Below are 15,017 nucleotides of genomic sequence, written 5' to 3' on the forward strand. Positions count from 1 at the left end.
GCACCACTGTTTCTACTGTAATGTAACACCACTGGACATATCAAGCAACAACTTGGGAAAATCTGACTAGATATTTCCACAGGTGAAGCTCTCAGCTTATCTTAGTCTCTTTCTTTTCTTTTAAATGAATTTTGGTTGAAAGTGATCATTTAACAATGTCTAAGATGAAGTATACTTTCTATTGAATTATCATGAAAAAGTTAAATGAGATTAAATACAGGATTGCATAGGATGTCTGGATTTCATGAAGAGTACTTTTTCCAGATATTCTTTACATTCTCACTTCATACATGAATAATATTTCTAGGGTTAAAGCATTTTTGTAAATGCTCAGTTGAAAAATAATGGTTGTCTTCCCAATTAAAAAATTCCAATGTTCATTGTTCTGTTTCATTTGTTACATAAATCTCTTTTCATACGTCATTTCTTAGATTCACTCCTTGTTGCATATCAGTTTTACATTGACATAATGTAAAATCAAAGCAAAAGCATGCTGAAAAAAGGTTTAGATCGTTCAAGTGACAATAAGTACTAAGATCACATACCATGCAACTACCATCTATGTGAATTAATTCACACCATTAACTTTTTTGAAATTATTTGTCTAAATTACAAATCTACTTCCTGCCCTGACTCATCAAGGTACAATCCAGCAAAAGTGTAATTAATAAGAAGAAAGCCGTACTGCTAAATTTCATGAGAAATGAAAGACCACATTCTTTCCTCCAAAGCCCTAAATGACGGCTCTTTAGACATGGCTGCACAAACACATCTTACACATATTAACTGCGGCTGGGTATGTGTTATTCTGGCAAATAGCAGTGCCAGAATAATGCATAAGGCTAAAAAAAGTATAAACCCTCAAACAAACCATATGTATGAAAGAAAATAGCTTTAACAGATGTCTCATTTCTAGAATTTAACACCATATTTTGATAATTGATGATTTGAATCATTCTTCTAGGCCAACACCTAGGCCTCAGCTGAACAATAGAATTTCGAAAGGAACGTTTATGGGCAGCATGACGTTTCCCACTTTGGAAGAGATGATTTTATATGTGATCAGGGTAGACTATCCAAAAGAAGTTATTTGATATATTGGTCATGAGAAACAATGCCTGCTAATTGCTGTGTATTAGAAAAATGAAGTCCTAAATAAGAAGACTCCTTATCTCACTCAATAATACTGCTATTCCTTCATCATCATGATCAGAATCCACAATGACATTCTGTATTAGACAAGGAGACAGGCACAAACCCAGTACAGTGAGACCTGGATGGTTTGGCTAACTCTGCAAGCAGACTGCAAGGTTTTGAACGAATATCTGGGGTTACAAATCACCTCTGCAAGGGAAAACCAATGCCAACTTAGACCATGCCTTTATTTAATGAGCCCTTATTTAATGGCATTACTGTTGTAAAGGACAGTAATTATATAGATCAAGGCAACCAATTCAAAAACAATTAAACACACGAATTTCCTAACTTGAGTCTTTCACCAAAGAAACTTGGTCACTAATATAGGAAGATTCCATCTCTTTCGGAAGCATTTAAAACCAGACTGGATTTTCTTTGGTTGTGGATAAGAAGATAGTAGGTGGTAAGGGAAATAGTAGATGAAGAGAAAAATCAATGAATATTCTAGATTTATTATAGTTCTGGGAAAATCTGACTCCCCATTTCTTCCCAAATATTAATAAATATTAAAAGTCATCAGTGGTATCTATATTAGTTTAATTACTAATTTGTATTTACTCCTTATTCTCACTATTCCACATCTTTACTTATTCTGAAAATTTGAAGAGAAATTCCACAATTAATGTTCACACATAAATATTTTTGTATTTTGTGATATTTTAAGTAATGAAAGAATAATTTTATTTGGCTTCTAGAAAAATATTAAAATACATTTCTTTGAACTTTCAGTAGGCTCAGACTTTCAAAGGTTACTCATGAATCCAATCATTCTAGACTATTTTATAAGAGAGTATAAGATATAATCAAGTAAAACAACTATCATAGTTTAAGCTTTGATATAAAGACCTACTGCCCTAGTGATTTTATAATATCCATTTGTATAAGTATTTTAACAGTGAAATTAAAAATGCCACCTTGTGATAACTTTCTTTTAAAATTAATATCCTCACAGAGTGAGCATGGAATTTATGCTTCTTTAATAAAAAGAAGTTGATACTTTAGACATAAAGAAAAAATTCCTGATCTCTTATATATTAGAGCACTACTTCCTAATTTAAGGTACTTCAGTCACAAAAGGACCCTGGCCAACTAGTAGATACTTCTTTAGTAAATGACATTGATAAAAGGAAAATAGTTATATTGACCACAGGCTTTTATTTTTCTTTGCCTTCTTAACCTTTTACAATTTAGCGAGATAATAGAAAAACAACCTAGATTTTGAAAACCATATGTTCCATGAATTGCATGTTAAAGAATACAATCCTAACTGTAGACATGTCACTGTCTGTTCGTGTATAATGTGTATGTGGCAGTAGTTAGCTGACTCTGCATTTTATGTCACTGATGTGGCATGGTATCTTTTCACAATGTGTCCCAGATGTCATGTAAAGTTCTGAGCATATTTAAAAAGGCATGTACTCATGCATGAGACGTGTGTGTTGGTGGTGGGGGAACTGAACAATAGCCTTCGTAACGCCAATAAAAGCTACTATTTAGACCATATGAAAGTTTACTATATTTATAAAAACGTAAGCAGTTTCAGGGAGCATTTATAAAATGGGTACTACTTTATGGCCTTGGCTTTAGCAGCTAACAACATAAATTTTTTGGAAGATTATCAATGCACATTGAAGCAGCTGTTGCCGTGCTGGACACGCTGAGGCAGCTCCTGTCCTTCCCACTAGTTAACTACTTGTCCTTAAGTCAGTATCAGTACAGCTTATAATAGTGAATGCCTAAAATCTAGACTGGCAGTAAAAATAAAATTTTATTCAAACCTCGTAAAAATTGGGGGGGAGGAAGAAGATAATTTCAAACACATGAATAACTGGTGATCTCACCTAATTTTGACTGTACACATAACAAGTGAACTTACAGAAAAAAAAAGGCGTATGTCTAAAAAGGGATAGCATTTCAGAAAATTCAGGAGTTGTACTGTAAAGGAACAAAATCCACGGTGGAAAATGCACATTTGTGTGCAGCAGAATTCTACAATAAAGTCTCCACCGTAGTCTGATTTGGTTTTACTGTGGACCACTTCTTATTCATCTTGTGGTCTTAACCTTTCATCAAAGCCTGGACACTATGCCCCATGATTGTATTAATGTACACAGCTACCATTTAATTAAAAAAAAATGAAAGGAAAAAAAAAGCCTGGAGAACTTCTTAAGTCATCGCATGCTTAGAAGTTGTTTTTGTTTTTGTTTTCTGATGAGGTAATACTGTCAAACAAGTGAGTGTGAAGGAAGATGTAGGATTTCTTGATTGCTATTTTATAAAAGAAAGCTGAGATGATAAATGTTGACTATTTACAACTTATATTTACATCCATCTTTCAACTTTAAAAATCCTTCCTATTTGGAGAACAAGCTTCACAAGCACTTTTTTTCTTACTTTTAATGTGCTCCTAAAATTTTCCAATGAGAATTACTTTAATCGAAAGCTCAACACTCCACATTTTAAACACGTACTGAAATATAACCGGGTTTTCATTTTTTTCTCTCATTTTGTCTGTCTTAAAGGAAAGAGAAACAACATATTTGTGTTTGAATTTAGAAACTTGTGTTTTTCCTTTTTGATTGTGGTTAAGCAAAAAATAGACATCCCTTATTTTATGTTTATAGAAATATAATTTGTGCTTCAAAATTTTTCTTGTTCGCCTATACATCAGTAGTCCCCAATCTCTTTGGCACCAGGGACTAGTTTCACGGAGGACAATTTTTCCACAGACTGGGAGGGAGGGTGGGGAGGAGGTGAAGTTCAGGCTGTCATTCTCGCCATGGGAAGGGCTGCAGATACAGATGAAGCCACCCTCTTGCTCACCCTCCAATCACCTGCTGTGAAGCCTGGTTCCTAACAGGCCGCTGACCACAACCTTTTTGGCACCAGGAACCAGTTTCATGGTAGACAATTTTTTCATGCTGGAGGGTGGGAATGGCCTGGAGATGGAGCTCAGGTGGCCATGCTGTGCACACCAGCTCCTAGGAGGCCACAGACTCGCACTGACTGGGCTTGGGAACTTCAGCTTTATCAGATATGTATCTATTTTAATGACAAAAAATGATTCCATATCACTAAAAACTTACGTTGAAGACTTACTGTGGATGGTGGAAAACTAAATGAAAAATGGGAAAAACAAAAACCCAACTAACTAAATAGTTCACTACGGTATAGTCAAACTGCCAGTTCTCCATACGACCTTGATTGAATTCCATCTCTTTCTAACACCTTCACTTAAAATTGACTCACATGTCTTTTTCACTAACGATGAAATCTTGCCCACCATGGTGAATTTTGCTCAACTAAAGGGAACACCTGAACCTAAACGCATCTCCAACGCTCAGGCTTCTCTTAGAGTTCACGGCACACTTTGATTTGTTAGGATGATATGGTATGTTCATCACATCTCCATATTGATCAATCAATAGAAAATTAGCTAATGTCTTAGAAGCAAATTCCTCCTTACATGACAAGAATTGATTATATGTTTTACAGAACAGAGGCTGGATTGTAAAACATGCCGCATCTTTTGGTCCTGGAAGCTGTTAAGAACCAAGGCCAACTCCCTCTCTCTCCTTCCCCACACATCTCTCATCACTACGAAGAGCCTCCTACTTTTCCCATTTCTGCTTTCTACTACTTTTTTCTTGTCATGAATTTGCATTTGGCGCCATCCTAGAAATTCCAAATTAGGGAAGTCAGAGGCAAAAATCACATAATCTTTCAACTTAGGTAACTATGTTTGGTATTCTATTTCTAAATTATTTAGAGAGAAAATGTGGATCTTGGGTCCATTTTTCTTCCTCAGAAGCCTAGAATCAGGATCAAAAACTGGAATAAAAAACTGATAGTTCAGACCAGGAGCAATGCAGTTTCTATAAGGAAAGGGCAAGGCCAGGAGAAACAGATGAATCTCCAATACACCTGATACAACTGAGTTTACACAAATATATGATGTATAAATAATGTAATGTATAATAGAAAATAGAGGAGAACTGAAAACCTATTCATATTTGCCTTTCACATTTGGGTTTTTTAAGTATTTTTAAACAATGTTGTGTACGGTACCAGTGAGCTTTGTGCCTGCACAGAGAAAGTGAGAATATCAGCTCTTTAGGGAGGCATCGGATAGCTAAAATGAGGGCTCAACATATCAGAGCAGCTCAAAGGTTTGATTTTATGTTTGATGCACTCTGTTGAAGTTATACATAAAATGATCTTGCAAAAAAAAAAAAAAACCAAAAAAGGCGTGCTTTTAAAAAACAAGATTTGAAAACCACAGGAGATAATTCTTTTCCAAAAGCTGTCAGGAGTTTATGATGATATTTCAATGCACACTAAGCTGAGATCAAAAAAGGGGTGTATGTGAGTGACTCCATATAAATGAGTTAATAATGCCAGCTTTGCTATCTAGTCCCTCTGATTTCCACGGCATTCCACATTCCACAAGTAGTCACACACCAGCAATCACTGATGACATTAACTCGATGTGATTACATTATGATTTTCATGATTAATAAAAGACAAATAAATACTCTATGTATATTTTTATAAATGGAGAAAGAACATGCAGATATGTCCTACGTAAGATTTAACAACAGAAATTAACAAACAGAATTGATGGGGTTTCAGAAGTACCCTCGTGCTGGAATATTCATGTGCCTTGCAGACTTAACCACCTCCTCAAACTTCCCCATGCTCTCTTCAATGGAACAGTTAATATTCTTCTTGCTAAAGGACTCAGATGCAGCACCAAAAACTGATATCTCAGTGGCTCCAGCAGCAACCTGAAAAATATAATTTAAAGCCCAAAGCTAATACATTTTAAAATATAAATGATAGCAATAGAAGAAAGATGAGCTACTCTAAAGGCGTACTGGGATTCTTTAATATTCGCTTCATAATTTAAAATTGGATTCTTCTCATCTTGCCACATATACACTTTTGAAATGTAAAATTATTTCATCACAGAGTAATTCCACAGACTTTAATACTCAAAGCCTATGGGGCATGGAAAACGCAATGATGATGTTCCAATTAAATTTTGCCTTTCATAAATTACATATTGTCTTCAGACATACTTTAACACTAATTATGGAAAATGCTAGCCCACCGATAAAAGTTTTCTTTCCACTTAAAGGCATAATTTTCAAACCAGTTATTAAAATAACAGTTAGTAAACATTTTCCATTTTTCTTCTCTTCCTAATTCCAACAGAAAACTGTTTTTCCAACTCATCATTTAGATTTTGTCCTGAATTATCCTCCTGCCTCCTAATCCGGCTTTCGTTTCATACCCTGACTGCCAGGACCTTATTCTTATATGCCTAATGTTTTAATCTTCTTGTCAGTCTTTAAATCCAAAACATTAATGACTCTATCAGTTTCCCTTTTGTTGCTGTCCTCAACTTTATTCCTTCTCCCAGGCTTCACCGGTGACTTGTTTTCAAATGTCAAGCCTCCTATTTTTTTTTATTTTTTAGGTGGATTTTTAAGGCCTTCTGTCAATGCACCTGTTAGCACTCTGCCTGGGTTTTCCCTTCTCACTGACCCCCTATTAATATAAGAAAAAAAACCAAAACTATGTTATCATCTTTTCCCAACATGAAAAAAAATGGCTTCTAAAATTTTTAACCTCTAAAATAAAAATCTTATTAGTGAATATCTACTATTTGGCAGTACCGTGTTTAGTATTTTGTATATATATATTTTTGTGATCCACAAACAACTCTGCAAACTAAGCACAATGATGCTTTTTACAGATGAAAAACTTGTGGCATGAAGAAGTTAAATATGTAGCACAGAATCGCACAGTTAGGAAACATTCCTGAACTGTGTTTTGATCAGAGAACTGGCGGACATCCATACGGAGATCTGTTTTACCCCTTGGCCTGCCCCTCTAGGCTAACACGAGACTGTCCTCTCAGTGCCTTCTTCAAGGGGGAGACATTCTCTGTTTTGCTGGGACTGGATGACAGCAACATTTGCAATTTCTTTAAATGCCTCCTTTCTTTACAATGCAATAAAATTTTTACCAAATCAAACAAAAGAAAACACAAATGATCCTCGAGAGATCCCTTCACAGGTGATAATATTAAGTACACCACAACCTTAACACTACTCAACATAGTCTCCAAGTTAGAAACAAATGCTGCCATAACAGCTTAAGCCTAATGCCTTAAGCTGTTACTTAAAACTGAAGTGGTTCTTCTTGTATGTGTAATTCTTAAAGTTTTCATTTAGATCATATACAATCTTCAGTCACACAGCATCGGAAGAAACAAACTAGAAGAAAATAAGGAAAGTCACAGAAGGGAGGTACAATGACGAAGATTAGCTTCACCTTGAAGGAGAAAATAGCAGCAACAAAAAGCAGACCAAAAAACATGACAAAAATAATTGTGAATTTAGTAATCATTATAATTATATGTTATAATCTTACACGAGAAATGTTACATTTTGCTCTAAATTAGTTAAGATGGAAGCACAAATACACTTTAAAAAAAATTTCACCAAAATGGAGGATTGTATTTCATGCTTTGATTCTTGAATCATTAAACTGAAAGAGCCATTTATGTGGGGCACTTTGGTCCCTAACCAAGTCATGAGGATGCCAAGCTCTGTGCATCCATGGTAATACATAAGCACATAGCAATATTTATCCAAGGTTGTAAGTGACTTGAGTATGACAACGTTTTAACTTTACAAAGATCTTTAAAACAATAAGAGGCATTTTAGAAAAATTAGTAGCACACTTACAGCACGATGAAACCCCTGAAGGTTAGGAGTAAGGACAGGATATCGAACTCCCGGATACTGACGAATGCCTTTCATCACTTCAGTGTGATCAGCCATCTTAAACACACAATTGGCAAATAGAAGTATGTAACCTCGAATATTCTATCAAGCCTGGTTTTAGTTTTTCAGATAAATTGTGGTTACATATACAGTTATAGTCTATAAATTAATGTTGGAAATAACAAAACAATACCAGTGTAGCTAAAGAAAAATAGTTCTCTGTGTCATTGATATATAATAACTAGGTACAAGTTTAACTAAGTCACATAACAGGATTTGGTTAAATGAGCAACTACGGAGAGTCAGGAACTCTGAACTCTACTATTTTCATTGGACCAATCCTTATTCTCTTTCATTCAATTCTTTTCCTAAGGTTCAAATATCCCTGAGGTTAGGGAGAATTTGAACAGCAAATTTACCTTGCACATAAAAATTTTATGTCTAAATAATTTTCAGTGTATGAAACTTTACAACGTGCAGTAAAGTATAAGTTATATATATTCTTCAGAACAATTTAACAAGGCTGAGGTCTTAGAATGTTATTTGGTTAGCATAGGTGTTTGAGTTAGTAATAGTTGTAATGCTCTGTGTAGTTCTATCATATTATTACCATATGTTTTCACAATGTGAACAAATGAGCAAAGCAGTAAGCCCAGCAGAAAAGTGTAACACACCCTGTCAAGACTTTATTTCCTACATCTATAACAAAATCAACTTTGAATTAAAATATCAAATTCACCAATTTGCCACAAAGTCTATGAATTAGCCTCTTAAAGCAATAACTAACAATCAGATCCCATAACCATCACACAGGGAAATTACCATTGACATAGCCATAAACCTTACAAATTTAAGAATAATAAATTATGGCATGAACAATAAATAAAAGGAATAACATATAAGCAGTGAAAAGTATACAAATTGAGCATGGAGAAAGACGTGAAAACAGACACCAAACCAAAATTGGTGTCCTCACTGTGGGAATGGGAGACAAAAAGTTATTTTTTTTTTCCTCTGTGTATCTTGGCTTATTGCAATAAGCATGAATGTTTTAATTTAAAAAAGAAATAAAAATTAAATTAATCAAAACACAAATGCTTAATATGGCTACACACATTTTAAATATATAAAATATTATAATATTTACTGTTACTGGCCCATTGGTCTTATCGACTCAATTAAATGCCTGCAGAAATAAATTTCATACTTTTGAATTAGTGTAATTTGGATTAATTATGTGATTTTAAAATGCATATTAAATTTAAAATTAAATATCAGAGATTCAAAAAAGTATGCCCCGTTAGTTGCCATGTGCCTTATGAACATTTAAAATTACGTGTTTCATTCAATCCAAATGCATTTATTTATGTTGAACTTGTGATCTTTGCTCATTTATTTCCATAGTACTGCATCCACTTTCCCTCACCCCACCTATTCTCCTCATTTGCAAAGGCTAACATATTCAGTTACAGTGCCTACAGTCCAACTCTCTCATGTCCTTTTAAACCCATCCGACTTTAATCTAGATCAGTGGTTCTCAACCTGTGGGTAAGACCCACAGGAACTGTATTAAAGGGCCACGGCATGAGGAAGGTTGAGAACCACTGCTCTAGATGTGTACTGAGCACCTCCTAAAACCAAAGCCCGGTGCTAGATCCTGTGGGAAACACAAATCCAGATCTGACTCTCGTGTGGGAAAGCGAGGTCCTTGCTTTGAAGTAATCTGCAGTACAGTTGAGGAGAGAACAGATACACTTGGAATGTCAACAATTCAAAAGAATACACTGGTTGTAAATGAGAGTACAGATTATTAAAGGTCCTACTAGGGAAAGGCTGGTAGGGCCTACAACATAGTCTGAGAAAGCTTTAAAGACCGTATGAGATACACACTGTAGTCTCTGACTCCGGCACATTATAATGCCCAGCAATGGCCATGACAGCAGGTATTTTTGTTCTATATGCTCTTTATCAAGAGATCGACTCTGCTTATTTCCCCCTTGAGATTGAATAGGCTGTGACTGTTCCAAACATTAGAGTGTCATGGATATGATACTATATGGCTGCTGACATTATGTTATAAGTAGGGATACAGCTTCTGCATGTTTCCCTTTGAGGGAAAGCCGGTGTGGAGAAAGCACCCAGTGTGCTACGAGAAAGCCCTAACTAGCCCAAGCAGAAATGTCACATGAAGACACCTTCGTGGAGAGCCCCAGTGAAGAGAATCTGAGGCCACCAGCCAGCCTTACTCCCTAAATCTGTAATCGAAGTAGTCTCCATGTGACTTTTGTCTCCAGCTTTGAGACCCCAGACATTGTGGACCAGACACAATCTGTCCACTGTGCCCAGTTCAAATTTCTGACCCACAGAATTGGTGAGCACAGTAAATGATTATTTGCACCTCTAAGTTCTCAGATAATTCTCTGCACAGACATAAAAGCTGAAAAATGAATAGGATTGGAAAAGAAGGAGTGATTACATAAGGGGTAACACTTTATTTGGCTTGAGAACATTATTGATGAGTAATCAGGGATAAGATGACAGATGAAGAGAAGACACCACACTGCGATGGGTCTTTAAGTTCACATTATTCTAGAGTCCCGATTGATTCTGAGGTCAACAGAAAACCATGGAAAGTAGATGTCAAAAGAGCAAAAGAGCAGAATAAATGCAGTATTTTAGAAAGATTGCCAAACACAGTATGCTCAAATAGTTAGTGGAGATATGTACATTACCATGACACCATAATTTAATAAAAAGCAATGTTCTAATCAAGTACCAGATTTGGATAAAGATTGGTAATGCATCATAAAATAGCATAAAAAGAAAATTTGAATCAATGAGAAAGACAGATCGTGTTGGTTTATGTGGGATTATTTTACATATAAACAATGTGTAGACATTAATATTCTGAAGCAAACAGTAATTTCTTTTAATAGATGTTTAATTCAATAGAATAGGAAAATAAACAGACATGACAATAATCAAACCCCCAGTTCATGAAAGCTGAACTTTGATAATTATTAAAGATACTTAATAAAGCTCTGATTAATTTATAAAGTAGAAATCCAAAGCATCAGTATTTTTTGTTCATTTTAAAAACTATTCCCAATTTGAGGGCATTTAGAAAATTATAGAATTCTGTCTTACTTTAGACAATAAGGCAAATAAGTAAAGGGGCTGAGGAAATTCTGATAGGATACAATTTTATTACAATTAATAAAATAGAGCAGGTTTCAATTAAAGGTATAAAATCCTGGCCTTAATTTTTTTTTCCTCTTGGGGAGTTTATATTATACTTCAGTCTCAATGTTATTTTAATGTCTAAAATTTAACTATTATTTAAACAATGAAACTAACCATTTACATTACTGTTTTGACATTTTAACAAAATCTCTCTACATCTGGTTTGATTTAACATATTTTTAAGATTTTGCTGTGACTTTTTTATTTAAGATCATAGAAAATCCTCAGGATCTGGCTAATAACAATTTTTGCCATCATTCTCAGTCTATCTAGCCAACAAAATAGACCTATCCTGGCTAATCATGTAACCATCCACATTTTGGTCAGGATCCGAACAATCACAATATGTGTAAAAGAATTTGCAAGAGTTTTAAATATTTAAAAAGAGACACAAGGATTAGAATGTGAAAAGCTTATAGTTTAGAGATTTTGTTACTTACTCTATCATAGTACAATAAATTTGGATAGTTCGTGTTATGGATATTTAGATATCCTGATAGTTTATGATTATATGAATCTTATAACTCTCCTAAATATTTAGGCTTTCGATATATCCTCCAGACAACGGCAATCACTAAAATGTGACTTAAGCACTGTATCCTTATCTTATCAAAATTCACTGAGATTAATGGAATTTCTAGGTCATGTACACATGTATGCGGTAACGAACAATGAAAAGAGTTTCTCGCAAACTTCAGAAGGGGATAATTTTGGAAGTTTCAACAATTTTTATAAATAGGCTGCAGCATGCCTAGCTTTATTTTGCTTCATTTTATTGCACTTCACAGATATTGCATATTTAACAAATTAATGGTTTGGGGCCAGATGCGGTAGCTCACGCCTATAATCTCGGCACTCTGGGAGGCCGTGGTGGGTGGATTGCTTGAGCTCAGGAGTTCAAGACCAGCCTGAGCAAGAGCAAGACCCTGTCTCTAAAATTACCCAGGCACTGTGGCAGGCACCTGTCGTCCCAGCTATTTGGAAGGCTGAACCAAGAGGATCACTTGAGCTCAAGAGTTTGAGGTGGCTGTGAGCTATGACACCATAGCACTCTACCAAGGGTGACCAAGTGAGACTTTGTCTCAAAAAAAAAAAAAAAGAATGAATGTTTCTGGTGACTCAGAGTGAATTAAATCTGTATGTGCCAGTTTTCTAAGCAGAGGGCTTGCAGTGTGTCCCTGTGTCACACTTTAGTTATTCTCACAGTATTTCAAACTTTTCCAGTTATTATTGCCATCTGTTATGGTGATCTGTGATGGATCAGTGATAATTGATGTTGCTTTTGTAATTGTTTGGGGTCACCACAAACCACACACATATATGATGTTAAGCATTGGACTCCTTCATCAACCAGACCATCCACCATCTCTCTTCCTCTCCATAGCTTCCCTATTCCTGGAGACACAAAAATATGGAATTTAGGCCAATTAATAACCCTATAATGCCTGTAAGTATACGAATGAAAGATTTACACATGTCTCACTTCAAATTAAAAGCTAGAAATTAATTAAGTTCAGGGAGAAAGGTATGCTGAAAAACAAGATAGGACAAAAGCCAGGCTTCGTGTATAAACAGGTAGCTACATTGTGAATACAAAAGAAAAGTTCTTAAAGAAAATTAAAATTGCTATTCCAGTTAACACACAAAGATAAAATTGAAATAAACAGCCTTAATTCTAACAGGGAGAAAGTTTTAGTGGTTTGGATAGATGATCACATAAACCACAACATGCCCTTAAATCAAACCCTAATCCAGAGCAAGGCCCTAACTCTCTTCAATTCTACGAAGGCTCAAAAAGGTACGAAATCTGCAGATGAAAAGTTTGAAGATAGCAGAGACCGCTTCACAGGTTCTAAGAAAGAAATGTAAAAGTGCAAGGTGCATCAAGTGCTGATGTCCCATCTGCAGCAAGTTAACCAGATCTAGCTGTGATCATTGATGAAGGTGGCTATACTAAACAGTAGATTTTCAGTGTAGATGAAATAGCCTTCAACTGGAAGAGATGCCATCTAGGACTTTCATAGTTAGAGAGAATTCGGTTGCTGACTTCAGAATTTTGAAGGACGGGCTAACCCCCTTATCAGGGGTTAATGCAGCTGGTGACATTTTGTTTTTGTTTGTTTTTGAAGCAGAGTCTCACTCTGTGCCCTGGGTAGAGAGCCATAGCATCATATTTCACAGCAATCTCAACTCTTGGGCTCAAGTGATCCTCTTGCTTTAGCCTCCCAAGCAGCTGGGACCATAGGAGCCCGCCATAACGCCCAGGTGGTATATCTATTTTTGGTAGAGACCAGGTCTTGCTCTTGCTTAGGCTAGTCTTGAATTCCTGAGCTCAAGTGATCCTCCTGCCTCCACCACCCAGATTGATAAGATTACAGGTGTGGTGTGCCCGGCCAGCTGCTGACTTGAAATTGAAGCCAATTCTCATTTACCATTCTGAAAACGCTAGAGCCCTTTTATGCTAAATCTACTCTGCCTGTGCTCTGTAAAAAGAACAACAAAGCCTGGATGACACCACATCTGTTTACAGGACAGCTGACTGAATATTTTAAGTTCACTGTTGCAAAGTACTGCTTAGAAAAAATATATTTCTTTCAAAAATTACTACTTTTTGAAAATTCTCCTGGTAACCCAAGAGCTGTGATGGAGATGTGCAAGGAGATGAATGTTGTTTTCATGCCAGTTAGCACAGCATTTTGTGGCCAAAGGATCAAGGAATAATTTTGATTCAAGTTTGTTTGTTTGGTTTTTTTGTGTGTGTGTGTTTTTTTTTTTTTTTTTTTTTTTTTTTACAGAAATACATTTTGGGACATTATAGATGCCATAAGTAGTGATTCTGGTGATGAATTTTGGCAAAGTAAATTGAAAATGTTCTGGAAAAGATTTACCACTCAATATGCTATTAAGAACATTCATGATTCACGGGAGAAGCTCCAACTATCAACATTAACAGAAGCTTGGGAGAGGTTGATTCCAACCATCAAGGATAACTTTGATGGTTTTACAGTCAGTGGAGGCTATAACTGTAGATATGGTAGAAATAGCAAGAAAACTAGAATTAGGGAATAAAGCCCAAAGATGTATCTGAATTGCTGCAATCTCGTGATCAAATGTGGACAAATGAGTCGTTTGTAATGGGTAAGCAAAGAAATTGGTTTCTTGAGATGCAATCTACTCCTGCTGGAGGAGCTATAAACATGGCTGAAAGGACAGCAATGAATGTATAATATGAAATCAACCTAGTTAAGGAGGTAACTGCAGGGTTTAACAGCTTCACCGCTACAGAGAATTTTTTCACGAAAGAATCAGTTGATGTGGCAAACATGATAGTTTTATTTTAAGAAATTTCTATAACCTCCCTAACCTTCACTAACCATCACCTTGATCAGTTAGCAGCCATCAACATGGAGGCAAGACCCTCCACCAGCAAAACAACTATGACTTGCTGAAGGCTCAGAAGATCTTTTTAAGTTGAGGTATGCACATTTTTGTTTACTTAGGCATAATATAATCCTATTGCATCCTCGATAGACTACTATATTGTGTAAAAATAACTGGGAATGAAGGATAGGGGAGGGGGAGGAAAGTGGAAAGGGGGGTGGAGGTTCACGGTGTATGGCACACCTCTTAGGGGCAGGACACAATTACAAGAGGGACTTTAGTTAACAAATGCAATCAGTATAACCTAATCTTTTGTCCCCTCAATGAATCCTAAATAAATAAATAATGAAAAAACCTTTTCTATGCACTGGGAAACTAAAAAAAAATTGTGTGATTTGC

General features: G+C 35.7%; 1 protein-coding gene across 3 annotated transcripts in view; it reads right to left on the reverse strand.

Annotated features, from left to right (window-relative positions):
• The window catches only part of HMGCLL1 (3-hydroxymethyl-3-methylglutaryl-CoA lyase like 1), a 141,329-nt gene that overhangs the window by 73,932 nt on the left and 52,380 nt on the right, over positions 1-15,017 (reverse strand). The window contains exons 4-5 of one of the 3 annotated variants that reach the window (XM_003789656.1): positions 7,956-8,051; positions 5,836-5,984 (exon numbers count right to left, since the gene is read on the reverse strand). The exons of 1 other annotated variant lie outside the window; for it this stretch is intronic. In XM_003789656.1, the coding sequence (XP_003789704.1) occupies positions 5,836-5,984; positions 7,956-8,051 (245 nt within the window). The remainder of the gene's footprint in view (positions 1-5,835; positions 5,985-7,955; positions 8,052-15,017) is intronic. One more of the 3 variants, XM_003789657.2, reaches the window with a different exon arrangement.

The sequence above is a fragment of the Otolemur garnettii genome, unplaced genomic scaffold (assembly GCF_000181295.1).
Source record: "Otolemur garnettii isolate 467f Iridium unplaced genomic scaffold, OtoGar3 scaffold00035, whole genome shotgun sequence".
Lineage (NCBI taxonomy): Eukaryota > Metazoa > Chordata > Mammalia > Primates > Galagidae > Otolemur > Otolemur garnettii.